General features: G+C 43.8%; 1 protein-coding gene across 1 annotated transcript; it reads left to right on the top strand.

The window, feature by feature from the left end:
- The first annotated feature begins 5047 nt into the window (after positions 1-5047).
- Positions 5048-9925, top strand: PIM1 (Pim-1 proto-oncogene, serine/threonine kinase). The gene is made up of 6 exons (XM_082228548.1): positions 5048-5317; positions 5558-5664; positions 5867-5917; positions 6069-6435; positions 7914-8090; positions 8565-9925. The coding sequence occupies exons 1-6, from the start codon at positions 5236-5238 to the stop codon at positions 8720-8722; spliced, it is 942 nt and encodes a 313-aa protein (XP_082084674.1). The 5' UTR covers positions 5048-5235; the 3' UTR covers positions 8723-9925.
- The last annotated feature ends 5189 nt before the right edge of the window (positions 9926-15114 follow it).

The following is a 15114-nucleotide window of genomic DNA, read 5'->3' as shown; positions in this document are numbered from 1 at the left end:
CCACTGTTTTCCAATGTTGGAGAATATGGAATCAGTTCTCTTTGCTCTAAGAATTCATATAAATAAGTTGTCCATACATAAACCAAGGTACAGTACACAACTTCCCAGGCCACCCTTTTATAGTTGCCATATTTCTTTCCACTAAGAACAAAAAAGCTAATCGTGTTTTTTAAAGAACTTTTCAGCTAAAAAGGAATATGTTTCCAGAAATCAGGAGTGCATTGAAAGTTATTGGAGTTAAATTTGGCATATGCAGGGCGGGGATCCCTGATGAAATGTAGTGTGGGATGTATGTATCTTAATGAATGGAAAGAGCACTTCTTCCATTATCTACCTATCACATGTTCTCTCCATTCATCCTATCAGAATATGAGTCACCTTTTATAGTTGCAAATGTTCCAAGAGGGATTATATACACAACAACTCCCAGGAATGACTCTTTTGTTATCTGTGTTCTTGATGACTTCAAAATTATATATAGACGGATTTAAACATTTGCTTCTCTGCTGTACGTAATAGTATATTGATTAGAGACAGAGTGTGGAAAACATGACATCTCCATTGTATGTGGTTTTTTCCCCACTGTTTCTCCTGAAATCTCTTATGGAACAACAGTGGTGTCTGAGGTTTGAATGCCAAGTTCTGTGTGAATTTGGAAAAATGGTTAGATACTTTCAGTTCACAAGCAGTCTGAACAGCTGCGTGGGCACAACTTAAACATTGAAACTACAATCACTAGAATTTCCAGTAAGATCCATTAATTCCAAAGCAATTCACCTCCCAAGTGTGTGGGATGCTGGGAGCTCCCAGTCTGTTTGGGAGGAGAAAAGAAGAGAACACAGATTGGTGTCTTCTGTAATAATTTAGAGGCTACTGGCTGTAGTTCTTTGCTCTAAATGTTAATAGACTTGAGTAATCAGAACCCACTACTGGTAAATTATTTATAATATCTTTGGAACTCAGGAAAGCAACTCATCCAGCAACTTCTATAGAAACATACTGTTGAAAGGTACTTTGGTCAAGAGTTCCCGGCTGGAATTTTTACTTTTACCAAGGAAAGAGGCTGTGTGTGTGTGTTTGGGAGCATGTGCAGATGTAGCTGCCAATGCACATGTTTTCAGGAAGAGATGAAGTCATGACAAGATTAGCAGAAAAATTCAATTAGGGCTGACTTCACCATGGCAGCCAAACAGGTCAAGTTTGGGACGGTGACGAAGGCGTTTGTTATTATCAGAAAGCCTCTAGTGCTTGCCAAAAGTAATGTAACTTCTTGCACTGAAGCCTGGATTTGAGCCAATGAAACGTCAATCTACTTTTAACAGAAGAACTTCTTCAGAGACGCTGTCAGCCATTTCTAACAGAGAAATCCTATACGGCAACTGTGCTGGGGGCAGAGACAGGCTGCTGCTCTGCAGGCAACACAGACATTGTACGGAGCATCTTTTGCAAGATGGGGGCAAGTTGCAGTACTTGTCTTTACATATGTATGTTGCAATGTGCAGACACACAGTCACATGCATATATGTATTCTATGCATTTAATAAACTTTGAGTAAGAAAGAATTGAGTTTTTGAAGCATAACTGTGCTTTGAAAAAGTTGTGGGACAGAGACTCAGTGGTAGAGCTTATGCAAAAGCCCACATTCAATTCCCACCTTTTCCAGGTACGAATGGGAGTGACTTTGTCTCAAATCACTACCAGTCAAATGTAGACAATACTGAGCAAGGTGGACCAGTGGTCTGACTCAGTATATAAAGCAGTTTCTTTACATGGGCGTACCCAGGATTTTCGTTGGGGGGACAGGACTTTGGGGGGGGGCAGAACCTACATGATTGGTCAGTTAGTTAAGTATCTCTATTGTTTTACTTGATGGGGGGACAGCTGCCTCCCTACCTCCCCTTGACTACACGCCCATGGTTTCTTATGTTCTTATGTAGGTTGTGGAGCTCTTTGGGTCATAGAAAAAACACTTGTCATTCAAGAAAGTGTTTTTATGGGTCCAGAGAAGGACAGCATCCCCTACAATATTAGCCCCAAGGGAAGCTGCATGTGATTCGTAGCTTATCAATACTACTTGAGGGTAGCAACCTATATCACACTGGGCAATTGTAATCACCCTGCTTCATTCTGTCATTTTTTTCTTAGAAGCCTTCTGATAAATTTAATTCATAAGTAAAGAGACAATAAGAATCCCAGCTATGTTCCTTTTACAAATATTGTCACTTGCCTATTTTGGATTGTTTTATTCCTTTTGGGTATGGATATATACAGTTTTATGGCTACAGAATAATAGAAGCGCTGAAAACAGAAACATAAAAACAATATTATGCTATGCCCTCATCTTGCACATTAATTTATCTTTCTTGATAATAGCAAGGTTTGAGGACATTTTATGCACTTCTGACTAAAATGTTTAAATAACTGAAGATACTAACCAGGAGTAAGTATTTGCTCTTTTTCTAAGTCAAGCTGCATTTTCTCTTTGAGTTTCATTTACATGACAAAAATCTGTCTGTTTCACTTGTATTTATAGAGAGTTTCACTTTCAGATTACAATAGTTGGCTTCCGAGGAAGTTGGTGTTTGCTTGTTTTTTAAACAGCTGCTCCCTTCCACTTCACAGGAAAGAAAAATGTTGCAAAATGATTTGCTGTTTTTAATTATTTCTGCAAGCTTACTTATGGAGAATAAAAACAAGGGCAAAACTTGTTCTGACAGTCACCCTTTAACAGGTTGCATTTTTTTTTACCTTTGTACCACAATATACACATATCATCCTCTGCCAGAACAGGACAAAGGTTGCAAAAATCTTTACTGGGAACAGTGTCAGCTGTTAAAAGCAGTCAATAAAAGGAACTTCATGAGATTTTCTGCCAGGTGCAATTACAAAATATTGCATACAATTACATTCCAACAGAATTGGAATTCATGCAATATAGCATAGGAATTTATGAAACTTTTACACTTGTACACTTCCAGTGTCACCACAGTGCAAAGTGTATCGAAACAGTTGCTATGCTCTTGTTATGCTAGTTTCTCCAAAATGAAAGATCAAATTTAAACAAACTTCTGTTGACAATGTGACTTGTCCTTCTTGAAGTATAGTAATTCCTTTCCTATGGGACATACAGCCAGTATCAGATGAGATGTTAATACTCTGCTGCTTCAAACAGAACACCTCATGGCCTAATTGGCTGCTGTAAGCATGTGTTCTAATCTTACCTTTATCTCTACTATCATTTAGCACTTTCTATTCCAGAGACAAGTGCCTGAGCTCAACTGATAGTGTATCAGGAGTTACCTGAGAAAATAAGAACATAAGACCAGCCCTATCAGATCAGCTCAAAGGCCCTTCTAGTCCAGCATGAATTGGTCTCACTGTCCAGCCAGATGCCTATAGGTCCTGCCCACAAGCACCCTCATGTTCCCCAATGACTGACATTCAGAGTCATGGTGCCTCTGCTCTGGCAAGTAGTACATACAGCCAACATGATCAGTAGTCACTGATAGCACTGTCCTCCATGAATTTCTCCAATGGCCTTTAAAGCCAGCTGCAGCCATCCCTACACCTTGCAAATTCCATCATGAGCTGTGTATAATAGTACAGTGGTACCTTGGGTTATGTACTTAATTCGTTCTGGAGGTCCATACTTAACCTGAAATTGTTCTTAACCTGAAGCACCACTTAAGCTAATGGGGCCTCCTGCTGCTGCCGCACTGCCGGAGCAGGATTTCTGTTCTCATCCTAAAGCAAAGTTCTTAACCTGAAGCACTATTTCTGGGTTAGTGGAGTCTGTAACCTGAAGCGTCTGTAACCCGAAGCGTATGTAATCCGAGGTACCACTGCACTTCCTTTTTGTCTGTCCTGAATACCCCACATACAGCTTTTTCTAAGGTCCCTCCAACTGAATTCCAAATATTCTGCATATTTGGTAACTTATGTCGGAAGGGTTTGATCACTGGTAAGGGCCGATATTTGAACTCAAAACCTCCCGTGCCTCATCAGTATCCATGTTCTGTTGGCTGTTGTTGTTTTTAATTAATTGCTGGACCAATTATCTTGCAAATGGCCCTGTAATTGTTGTTCATAATGTATCTATCAGTCTCGTGCTGGAATCTCTCTCTCTGCTACATTCTTGTGTAACCAAGAAATGAACCTGGGAAAGGCTTATGCAAATACAGGACCATTGTTCCATTCATTTCGATGGCAAAAAGTACATGTGTAGCAATGCGGAACATGGAACAATTTTCATTCCTCCCCAGGCCTCGGAGTAACCAGGAGCTGGTTTGGCCACCACGCCACTCTCTCCAAATGCACACCCCAAGCCCATCACATGGCTGCCATTCACTCCCCAGCAGCGGGGGAAGCGGGCGAGGGGGAAATCCTGCACTTGAGCACGCTACTTATTTCTTTCGCAGCTTTTTTTGAACAACTTAATCATGAAAAAACTGTAGCGGTGGCAACATGATTGGCAGTCGCCATGCTTCCCGCCCCCGTGAAGAGGCATTTGTGCTTGAACGGGCTGCACGACAGGCAGATATTGAAAAGGCTGCCAATGAAAATATTGCAACGATAGGAAAATCAGCACCTGCTGAATTTCTGCCTACCGTGCAGCGAATGAATGAATGAATGAATGGCGCAGGTGGCAGTGGGGAATTATTTCCTTGAAGGAGACCAACGCATGGGAGATGGAGGGCATATTATATCTGTGGCGAGCAGCGAGTGCCTAAGAGAGGAGGACTGCCCTTTGCCAGAGCGGAGCAGCCCCCGGGGAGCCTGTCTGGCTCATTGTCTTCTCCCTTTTTCCCGCCACAGGTCCCGAGCAAGCCTCGCGCCCCCCTCCGCCGCCCCCTCCTCCTTCCCCCCTCTCTTTGGCGCCTTTTCCTTCCCGCCACGTCGAGTCTCTTTCCATTCTGACGGAGAGCCGAGGCGCGGGCTGGCGGCTGCGGCGCCGATTGGCCGGCTCGGCGCCGGTGGGCGGAGCTTCGCCGCTGTTGGAGACCTGCCCGCCGGCTCTCCCCGGCTCCGCCCCAGCGCTGCTCCCTCCCACTTTACTACAGGCGGCTGAGGCCGGGGCCGTCGCGCCACACGGGAGGGAGCAGGCTGGCCCGGCACGACCCCGCCCGCAGCTCCCGCCCGTGCCTCGGAGACGCCAACCCAGCAGCAGCAGCAGCAGCTGCCTCAGAGACGCCGCCGCCGGTCCCGGCCTGCTTGGAACACGCGGACGGGGCGGGAATGTTGCTCTCCAAGATCAACTCCCTGGCCCACCTGTGCTCCGCGCCCGGAGGGGACCTGCACCCGGTCAAGCCCCTGCCAGGTCAGCCACACCGGAGGGGCAGAGGATGGATGGGGGGGGTTGGGCGGCCTGCAGGCGCCCCTCACGATCGGTCGGGGTCGTGAGGCGAAGGCGGGGCTGGGGTGGCGGCCAGGGGTTTGTTTTGTTTGGGGAGCGGCTGATGCGGAGAGATCGGGCGGGAGGGAGAGCAGCGTTGCTGAGGAGGCGCAATGGACTGACCTCCCCCCCTCTCCCCATCCCTCGTTTTCTCTCCCTTCGCAGGAAAAGAAAAGGAACCCCTGGAGAAGTTGTACCAGGTGGGCCCGCTGCTCGGTAGTGGCGGCTTCGGCTCGGTCTACTCGGGGACCCGGCTGGCGGATGGAGCTCCGGTGAGTGCTTGGCCGCGGGTGGATTGTGCCCCCATTTGCTCCCCATCGCTCTCCCAATTCGTTTTACCCTCACCCCAATTTTCTCCAAAAAAATTCCTCTTCCATTCATTCCAGCCCCCTTTCCTCCCTCCCCGCCACCCATGGCATTTCTTTCTACCGGTCCTGTTCGCTCACTCCAAATTTTTTTTTTTAATCTTCGTAGGTGGCGATCAAGCATGTGTCCCGCGACCGGGTTTCGGAATGGGGGGAATTGGTAAGTGTTTGGGCGGAGGAATGCCCCCGTGATGCTCAAGAGAATCTCTTTCAGCTTTCAGTGATCTGCCACAATGCAGGTCGATTGATTCTCCTATTCATGAATCCTGTTTTCTCTCTCTCTCCCCCCCTCAAAAAAACCCACATTGCAGCCTGGTGGAACGAGGGTACCGATGGAGATCTTGCTCTTGAAGAAGGTTGGCTCTGGCTTTCGGGGCGTAATCCGGCTCCTGGATTGGTTTGAGAGGCCAGACAGTTTTATTTTGGTTTTGGAACGGCCTGATCCCGTGCAGGATCTCTTTGATTTCATCACGGAGCGGGGTGCTCTGCCCGAAGACTTGGCTCGCAGCTTTTTCCGTCAGGTTTTGGAGGCGGTTCGACATTGTCACAGCTGTGGGGTTCTGCACCGGGATATCAAGGACGAGAATATCCTGATTGACCTGAGCAGTGGAGAGCTCAAACTTATAGACTTTGGATCTGGAGCGCTGCTCAAGGACACAGTGTACACTGACTTTGATGGTGAGTCTTGTCAATTTCCATTCACTGCTTCGAGCCAGGGAATTTCCTCTTTGAAACACTGTGTTCCCGGGGTTTGAGTGCTTTGCAGCAATGGAACATGTTCTTCCTCTGAGCTGTAGGACTTGTTCTTCTTATGAAATACATTTTATCCTGATTGCCTATTGCCTACACAGTTTCTGTTGATAGGCGATTTAACTCCAATCAACTGCTAGACTTTGCTAATGGTTTTTTTTTTTATGAGCCTGAACCTACTGTCTTATTTGTGGTGTGAAAATAGAAAGTGAAGGAACCAGGCAGTAAATATGTTGTAAATCTGAGTGGCTACTAATTCACTTGTGAGGGAGTGCAGAAGTGCAAGGCTGAATGTAAACATGTTTGCAGGCATACTGTTCAAAACCTTGAATTCTAAAAATCTGTAACTAAAGGGAAAATCTTAAAGTACGTGGATTTCTATCTTTCTAAAACTGATAGATGACTGAAAGGGTTTTGTAGTTTGTCCCTACGAAGAGCAGAGTACAAAAAAGCGGAGGAGGTAGTTACTAAGATCTGCTGCCTCTGCCACCTCACTAAATTAATCATTTTAAATGGAAAGTTGCTTTTCGTCATGGCATGAATGTTGTGAAATCTAATCTGGAAGAGATCTGTTTACATTCATCTCACTTTACCTTCCCTGCTAAGAAGCACAAATCAATAATTTGTTTAACAAAATGTGCATGTGGGGGAAAGGAGATTCAAGTGTTGAAGATTTGAATAGAAATGCGAGCTGCTCACAGACATTGTTTCCAGAAAACAAACCAAGCTTCTAGCCGTTGCTAACGACTCTTTTCATGAGCTGTTGACTTTCAAAAAATCACGGCTGGCTTTCAGTTTGGTTTGTGTGTTTTTTTGCCTCTGGGTTCCTGAGTGGCATGAGCTGCCTTGCATTTTTTGTTTTGTTTTTAATTTAACGGTTAATGACCAGGGGTGGGTTTGCTCCTCCCTCCGTAGCCCTCTTTCTTGCACAATTACTCAAGCTTCTGGTGCCCCCTGGTGGATCATGAGGATTTTTTTTACAACCCAAAGTTTGTAAACAAGAGTCACGTGGCTGGAAACCAGACTAGCAGCTCTGACCTCAGTATCCTTGCTTCCTGCCAGCAAGGAGGTGGGTGGGGGAGAGAGATCAGATACTGCAACAAAGGGTGCCAAGAGCTACTGCAGTGGTGCAAATAAGCTGCATCTCAGCATCACCACATGCAGAACTAAAAGATAAAGCCACCCCATCATACTGTACATTCAATCTTTGTCAACATCTTAAGCAGCTTGTCTTCAGAAGTCCATGCCGGGTTTTTACTAACTGCATTGTCATAGTTGAAAACTAGTTCACTTGATGTTCCTGGTCCTTTGATCAGTGTGTCCAAGCGCTGAAAAAAATCAGCTCTGAGGTGATTTGTAGGAATTTTAAACCTCATGATGAGACCTTCCTCTTCTTTCTCTTCTAGGGACTCGTGTATATAGTCCTCCAGAATGGATTCGCTACCACAGGTACCATGGTAGATCTGCTGCCGTCTGGTCGCTTGGAGTACTGCTCTATGACATGGTCTGTGGTGATATCCCCTTTGAACATGATGAGGAGATCGTAAGAGGTCAAGTTTATTTTCGGCAAAGGATTTCTCCTGGTAAGTGTCTGCTGCTCTTATGAGATAGGGGATAACTTAGCGGACAGGGCTCATCCACTCTCTGCTTTGAGGGACAGTACTTGGAAGTATTTCTGATGATCCCCAACATCTTTTATATTAGATGTTACTGCTATATGCTAAAGCATGCAAGTAGCACTTCAGCTGCTGAGGGGGGGGACACACCTAGAATTTGAAATTAAGTGGTGTGTTACCATTTAAATTGCAGAAGCAAGTGTTTCCAAAACACTGTTATTGGGCTTCCAGTCAGATTTTGAATCATTCCCTTGATGTCATACTTGAAGCCAACACACCCTGGTATGAATAGCAAAGCAAACATTAGTTAACCATTGTTTCAGCCATGTAAAACAGTCTTGTTTTATAAGCAGGTTGAGATTTTGTTGCATCATCAGTGTCCTGTTTTGTAGATTCTCCTCAGCAATGCACCTATTTCAACTTTGTCCTTTCTTTTTGCAGAGTGCCAGCATCTTATTAAGTGGTGTTTAGCTCTGAGGCCTTCTGACCGGCCATCCTTTGAAGACATTCTGAACCATTCTTGGATGCAAGAAGTTCTCCTGTCTCAGGAAACAGCTGAGATCCACCTGCACAGTCTACTGCACGAGTCTAGAAAATAGCAGTGTGTCTCATCCTTTTGGGGTGCAAAACAGAATTCTGCCCTACTGATTCTGGCTGAGTGGGGATTTTTACAGGAATACCATCATCTCATTGCAGACACAGGCTGCCTGGAGACATTTCCAAGCCTGAAAGAACCATCTCTCCTGGTTGAGTGGATTTAAACTCTTTGGGTCCCGCTTTGCAAACCTCCTTGCCACTAGATGACTTGAGCAACTCCATGCGTGTTCATAACCTGCTGAATCCTAGAATATGAAACAAGTGGAGCAGACAACTAGAGCAGACTCTCAATTGGGGGAATCTGGGATGGGGAAACACCGATTTGGACTGGCCCCTGTCTTCACTGTGTCACCATGTTCTGAGTGCCTTCAGTTGCAACTGAGCTGTGCTGGGGGAAAGAAAAAACTTGAGCGTTCCTTCCTTGCTGCTGCCTCAAGATTTACCTGGGTTTTGGTTTGTTCCACCTTCTAAAAGAACTGCTTGAAAAGAGGCTGTGGGTGATCCACTGGCAAACCCTAGCTCTGTGCTGTCCAATATGAACTCTGAGTTGGCTCTTGCCACCTCTCACGTGAAGGCATCCTCAAGTGCACAAACAATGCAACCCAATTAACTGTAAATTTGTACAGATCAATACAGGAACAAAGCTTGGTGTACAGAAGATTGCAGTTTATAATGTTTTTACTCCTGTTTTTTTAATTTATTTCTAGGGTTTTTTAATGGAATATCCTAACTTTAGGATCTTATTTATTTTATTTATGAATCATGTGGGTTCTTAGCCTACACTTCACCGCTACAGCTGCTGACCTGATATCCTGTCACATTGCCCCTCTCCTCCCCTTTCCCAACTTCCTTCCTCCATTGGGTTATTTTCTGCCTATTCTGCTCTGTTTGATGTCTTGCCACTGTATGGAGTAGCTGACCTGCCACTCAGCCATCTGTAAATAGTTCCAGCTGTGGCTGTTCAGCCTCCCCGAATGTTTGAGACATGTTTTCACAGGTATTGGTGGGGGGAGGGCATATGTACATAGTACTCTTCTTACTTAAAGTGGAGCGAGATACCCTGGACTTCAACATTGTCAAGCTTCTATAAGTAATTTGGTGTGTAGTCTGCTGGTTTTGTTAATAGCTAATACTGTACAGGGAATTCAGAATTGCTATTTTTTTTATACATGCAGTTTTAAATAAAAATGAAAACTTGATTTTAATTGGATGTCTGGCTCTTCAATGGGCAGTACTAGACTTTGGATGCACAGTTTGTTTCATATTCACACTGTTACTGCAAAATGTTTAACTCAAAATTTTTGTAGCCCTATTTCCGGCTAGAAAATGTCAGCAGAAAAAAGCCACAGAAGGTTGCATTAACCTGCAAATGCTGGGTTAATGGTACCAATAAACTACTTTGGGTATGGATGTTTCAGTTATATTGCAACATAAATTCTCCAACCTAGAATGTGGATTCTAGTCTTGGGAGAAGGTGAGGGTAGTTAATGAGTCAGAAGAGAAAGTTGGGGAATGCCTTGCATATTTAACCCTATATTTTCCTCACTTTCCCACATCTGACGATTTCTGCTCTGCCACTACAATGGCCAAACCCATTGGACTGTCCCATTTTTGTTACTGCATGCATGTATGTGTGCATGCATGTGTGACTGGAGTTTTTCACATGGGTTATATGTTAGTTACACCAGCAGTCGGTGTATTATTTAAGTTGCAACCTTAACTCCATTTCGGCTTAGTGAAGTCCCCTGATTTCCAGGGGCCTTACTCTAAGGCAAATATTCACAGGCTTATATCCTGAAGGGTGTTTCTGTACCACAGTTACCATTTGTTTTGTGAAGAGGCAAAGCTCATTAAAAAAAAGAGTGCACAATCTTTTGCTCTCCAAAATAGTGATAGTTTTAGCTGCAATTCTTTTTAATACATTGACTGCAGGAGGTGCAGATACAGGTTCAAATACAGATACCGAGCTTCCAGTGCTTCCTAATTCTCTTGTGAACACCAAATTGGTTTTCACCAAATCTTACAGCAGGGTAAATGGCCTTTATATACCATTTTTCTTCGGAGGCAAACTTTGCAAAATGCAAAGTTATTTGTGGGCTTTTAAAAAATTCAATTAAATACTTACTGAGCAGTTGCCTTCTGAATAAGAGGGGGTTTTAACCCTCTCCTGGTGCCATTTTTCCAAAAGGATGAGCTTGCAGTTTCAGTGGGACAATTTTGGGAAAATGGCACAGGGGAAAAGGGCTACTTACACAATACCATGGCTCTGAAATAAGCTGCAATCCACTGCAGTTATGCAGTATTCCACTTCTTAAAATGTCAGAAGATCTGATCATAGAAATCTCACATACCATGTAGGGTGGCCCTTAAATTAGTTCAGCTATCAACACCAGCCTGCTTGCCTTCAAACATTTGCCTCCTAAATGCAATTCGTGGAAGCAGGTCCTATGAATTTCAATTAAATTTGCGCTTATGTGTGTGAGTGAGACTGCCATAGGCCCACCCTTATTCCCGTAAGGGTTGGTTGACTGTTACTTATTCTGAGAAAAACTTCCCACAACGGAGACAAAGTGACCAGAAAGTCAAGCTGCACAGAGGCTGATCCAATGATAGAAACAAGCCACAGTAGGAAGTTGCTATCTTCCCCCACCCTTTGCTATGTCAGTAAGGGAAATGAGATGAGTCTCCTCACTCAGCAAGGATCCCATGGAAAATGAAATATGAAAATTACAGCACATTGGGCCCTGCACTGCATATGTAAGTAAGTACATACACATTATTTTCAAAAGCTGAGGCCCATAGAAGAGCATGGAAGAAAGCAGGAGGTTTGAAGTGGATTTAACTTTGTGGGTGGTGAACTATGAAACCTTATTTGACAAGTCAATATACACTTGTGGGAGCAGCACAAAACATGACATTTGGCTCAAAACTTTGCCACAGGTTTTAGGGGGAAAACCAGATTTGGGAGTTTGTAGTTAACTGAGCTTGTTCAACAAATGGTTGTGGCAGAATTTTGTTGCCAGTTCACTGAAACTCGGGGTCAAATGTCACATAGGAAATGACCACCACACACTTAATTCTCCATCTTTCCTAAGGTCTGGGATCTTTGGTGCTGTGACCTGACAGCATTCAGCACATCCTGTCTCCCAGCCACAGACAGCAATGTGGTTGCAGTGTGTGTATGTGTGTAGATGTCAGGGAAACACAGGACCGTGACACAACCTGAATGTTAAAGTCGGGGAAAGTAGACATGCAGTATCTGCCATCAGCCACCATCATGCAGTTAATGTACCGCCATCTTTGGCTCAGTGAACATAACAATCCTACGAGCCACCAGGCACCTTCCATGCACCCAACCTGCACTCTGGGTTGCAGAATGCTCATTGTTTTTTAGTCAGAATTGTCTATCACAAGCACAAATCACAAGTTTGCATGGAAACAAAATAAAAAAATTCCTTCCAGTGGCACCTTAAGAGACCAGCTAAGTTTGTTATAGGTATGAGCTTTCATGTACCACTAACAAACTTTGTTGGTCTCTAAGGTGTTACTGGAAGGATTTTTTTTTATTTTGTTTCGACTACGGCAGACCAACATGGCTACCTACCTGTAACTAAGTTTGCATGGGTTTGTTCACTTATGGAGGTAGGCATACAACACTATAACTATGATGGCATGGACAACCCTGTTGCTATGATTATCAAGCACACCAGAAAATATGGTGTATGAATTAACCCTGGGGCAGTTGGCCTAAAGTACGAAAGGTTTCCACAACACAACACAAACACTTGACTGACTTACTCATCTTGTCTTCATGTGGGCATTCACAGAAACTTCCCAAAATTGTAGTCTTTGCGCTCCAGACTGCAGTGCCTCTATTGCTGTTTACTACCTTCAAATATCTTAAGGGCTGTCACATGGAAGAGGGAACATGCTTGTTTTCTCCTGCTCTGGAGGACAGGACTCAAACCAATGGCTTTAAGTTACAAGAAAGGAAATTCCGACTAAACATTTGGAAAAACTTTCTAACAGTAGGGGCTGTTCGGCAGTGGAACAGACTCCCACGAGAGGTGGTGGACTTTCCTTCCTTGTTGGTTTTAAAGCAGAGGTTGGATGGTCATCTGCCATGGATGCTTTAGCTGAGATTCCTGCATAGCAGGGGGTTGGACTAGATGACCCTTGGGTCCTTTCCAACTCTAAGCTTCAATGTTTCTATTCTACTTTCTGTGTTGGAGAGAAAAGCTTTGAATAATAATCTGAAGGAGACTTTAACAGGCAGTTATAAGCAGGACTAAGGAGGGGAATTGCCCTCTCATTCTTTCTCCATGTATGGCAATCAAGGACCAATGTCCATTGTGTTTGCATAGGATGACACAATGAACATGGTTTCTAATTACTTATATGTAGTTCACATCCATATTCAATTCAAATTCAGATTATTTTTGTATCTCTGAATTGAATGAACAAGTTGGAATAAAGCAGCACCCTTTAACACGGCATATAGAACCTTAGCACTGCTTGCATTTTCTCCCTGGGCATCATTGCATGTGTCTATTAGTTCTAACAACGCATTCTGATGTGGCAGAAGCAACACTTCCTAAACTGCCCCACTGTCAAATCTAAAAATATGGCTGCTTGCTAGTGTGTGACTTTTAATCATTTTTTTTTTTTGGGGGGGGGAGAATTATGCTCATCCAAAGGCTGGGGCATCTCTTCACTGGTCCAGATAGATGATTCCTGACTCAGCTTGTAGCAGTGGGGTGGCTAAGGCAGATGTTGATAGGATGGGATGCTAAAGCCCCTCTCCAACTCTTGAGTGTTCCTGCCATTCTTATAAGACTCATGGAGAAATAGCCCCTCTCAGCAAGCAAGCATACTGCCAAACACCACCAGATGCAACTGCTATCGCTATGAGATGAATGCACTTTGTGTTGACAAGCATGTACAGGAAATAGAAGCACCAACATTAGCACCATGCAAGGTGTTTGCTTACTGTTACATAGCAACTGGTGTTAGGAGTCCTGACATTCCCAAGGTGTTTTGTGAGACATACTCCCATATGTATCATTTTGCTAAGGGCGGGTACCTCATGAAAGGATGTTTGATCTCACAGAGTAAGGGAGGGCCTATGTTCAAAGAAATGCAGTATCTCCTGCTTTGCCTGGGATATTCTTTCAGCAGGGAAGAAATGCATGAGCCCAACACCAACTCCTACTCCTCCCCAGATTTGTGTCATTTGAACACTGTGATGTATCATTTGAACAGGCAAAGAGTTATCTGCAACTCTATACAACAACTAACTCAACTTATTTTCTCAATGAATTGGGAATGGAGAGTGTTACCCTTTCCCATCTTTGCTAGTAATCAATCTAGGATGATCAGTGCTGGCTTTATAGAAGAGTGGCAGCTGTATATCCATTAAACGAACAAAATTTAAAGAGGACAGGGTCTTAAAATGCCTTTCAAACAAGAAAAATAAGTGCTGTATGAGTACTGGGGTCCCACAAGGGCATGAAACAATATATGAAAATTAATTGCAGGTAATGTTTCCAAAACTACATTTCTCATCAGTCAGCACAGCAATGAACCTACTATTCTCAAAGCAGCTTCCCAAATAGGCAGTGTGTCAAATTATATGTGAGAGTTGCATGATTGGACCACCTAATTCTTTTTTAAAAAAAAAAAAAATATGTAAATGCCGCTGTGGCTTGCTTGTCAGCTTGAAATAAGCCACAGCGCTGGGGGAGGTGATGTCTAACCCTGTGTCATTTTCCTGATCAAATTCCCTCCTCTGTTGCTATTTCCACTTTCCATAGCTGCTTTTAAAACAAAACGAAACGAAACGAAAACAAGACCCATTTTAACTTTTTACATGGAAACAGCACCATCTGCTGGCTTGTTATGGAAACATAATGTAACCAACTTTGGTGCTGTGTGGTGTTTCGCATTATATAGGAAACTTCATAGACAACCATTATAGAGTTACCTTGTGAAGAGAATGCTAGAGACTTGTGTTTTTATGTATCTGTTTGCTACAAATTTGTAGGCTGCGCTGGAGTGGGTGGGTGGGAGCAGGCTAGTACCCAGAGAGACACAGTTTTAAAATCATCACCCCACAATGCAAACAGCATGCATGCATTTGAATTCCTTCATGTTTCTTCTTGCCAGCCAGCTGCAGTGTTTCAAACTGCCAGATCAGTTTCAGTTGTTGCAGCCTGTTCACATAGACAGAACACTCCAGTGAGGCCAGCTACCTGTTCTCTCCAACTCTGTCCATGATGGCTAAAACTTTTTGTAGGGGAAGGGATTGATTGGATGAATCCAGGTATTGGTTAATGTTTCATTATGAGAGGGAATTATGTCCACCACCCAAGGAAAGGTAGTGGTAAGGCTTGTA

This window comes from Podarcis vaucheri, assembly GCF_965113315.1.
Source record: "Podarcis vaucheri genome assembly, chromosome: 6".
Taxonomy (NCBI): domain Eukaryota; kingdom Metazoa; phylum Chordata; class Lepidosauria; order Squamata; family Lacertidae; genus Podarcis; species Podarcis vaucheri.
Note: the sequence above shows the minus strand (reverse complement) of the source record. Positions and strands in the feature narration are given on the sequence as shown.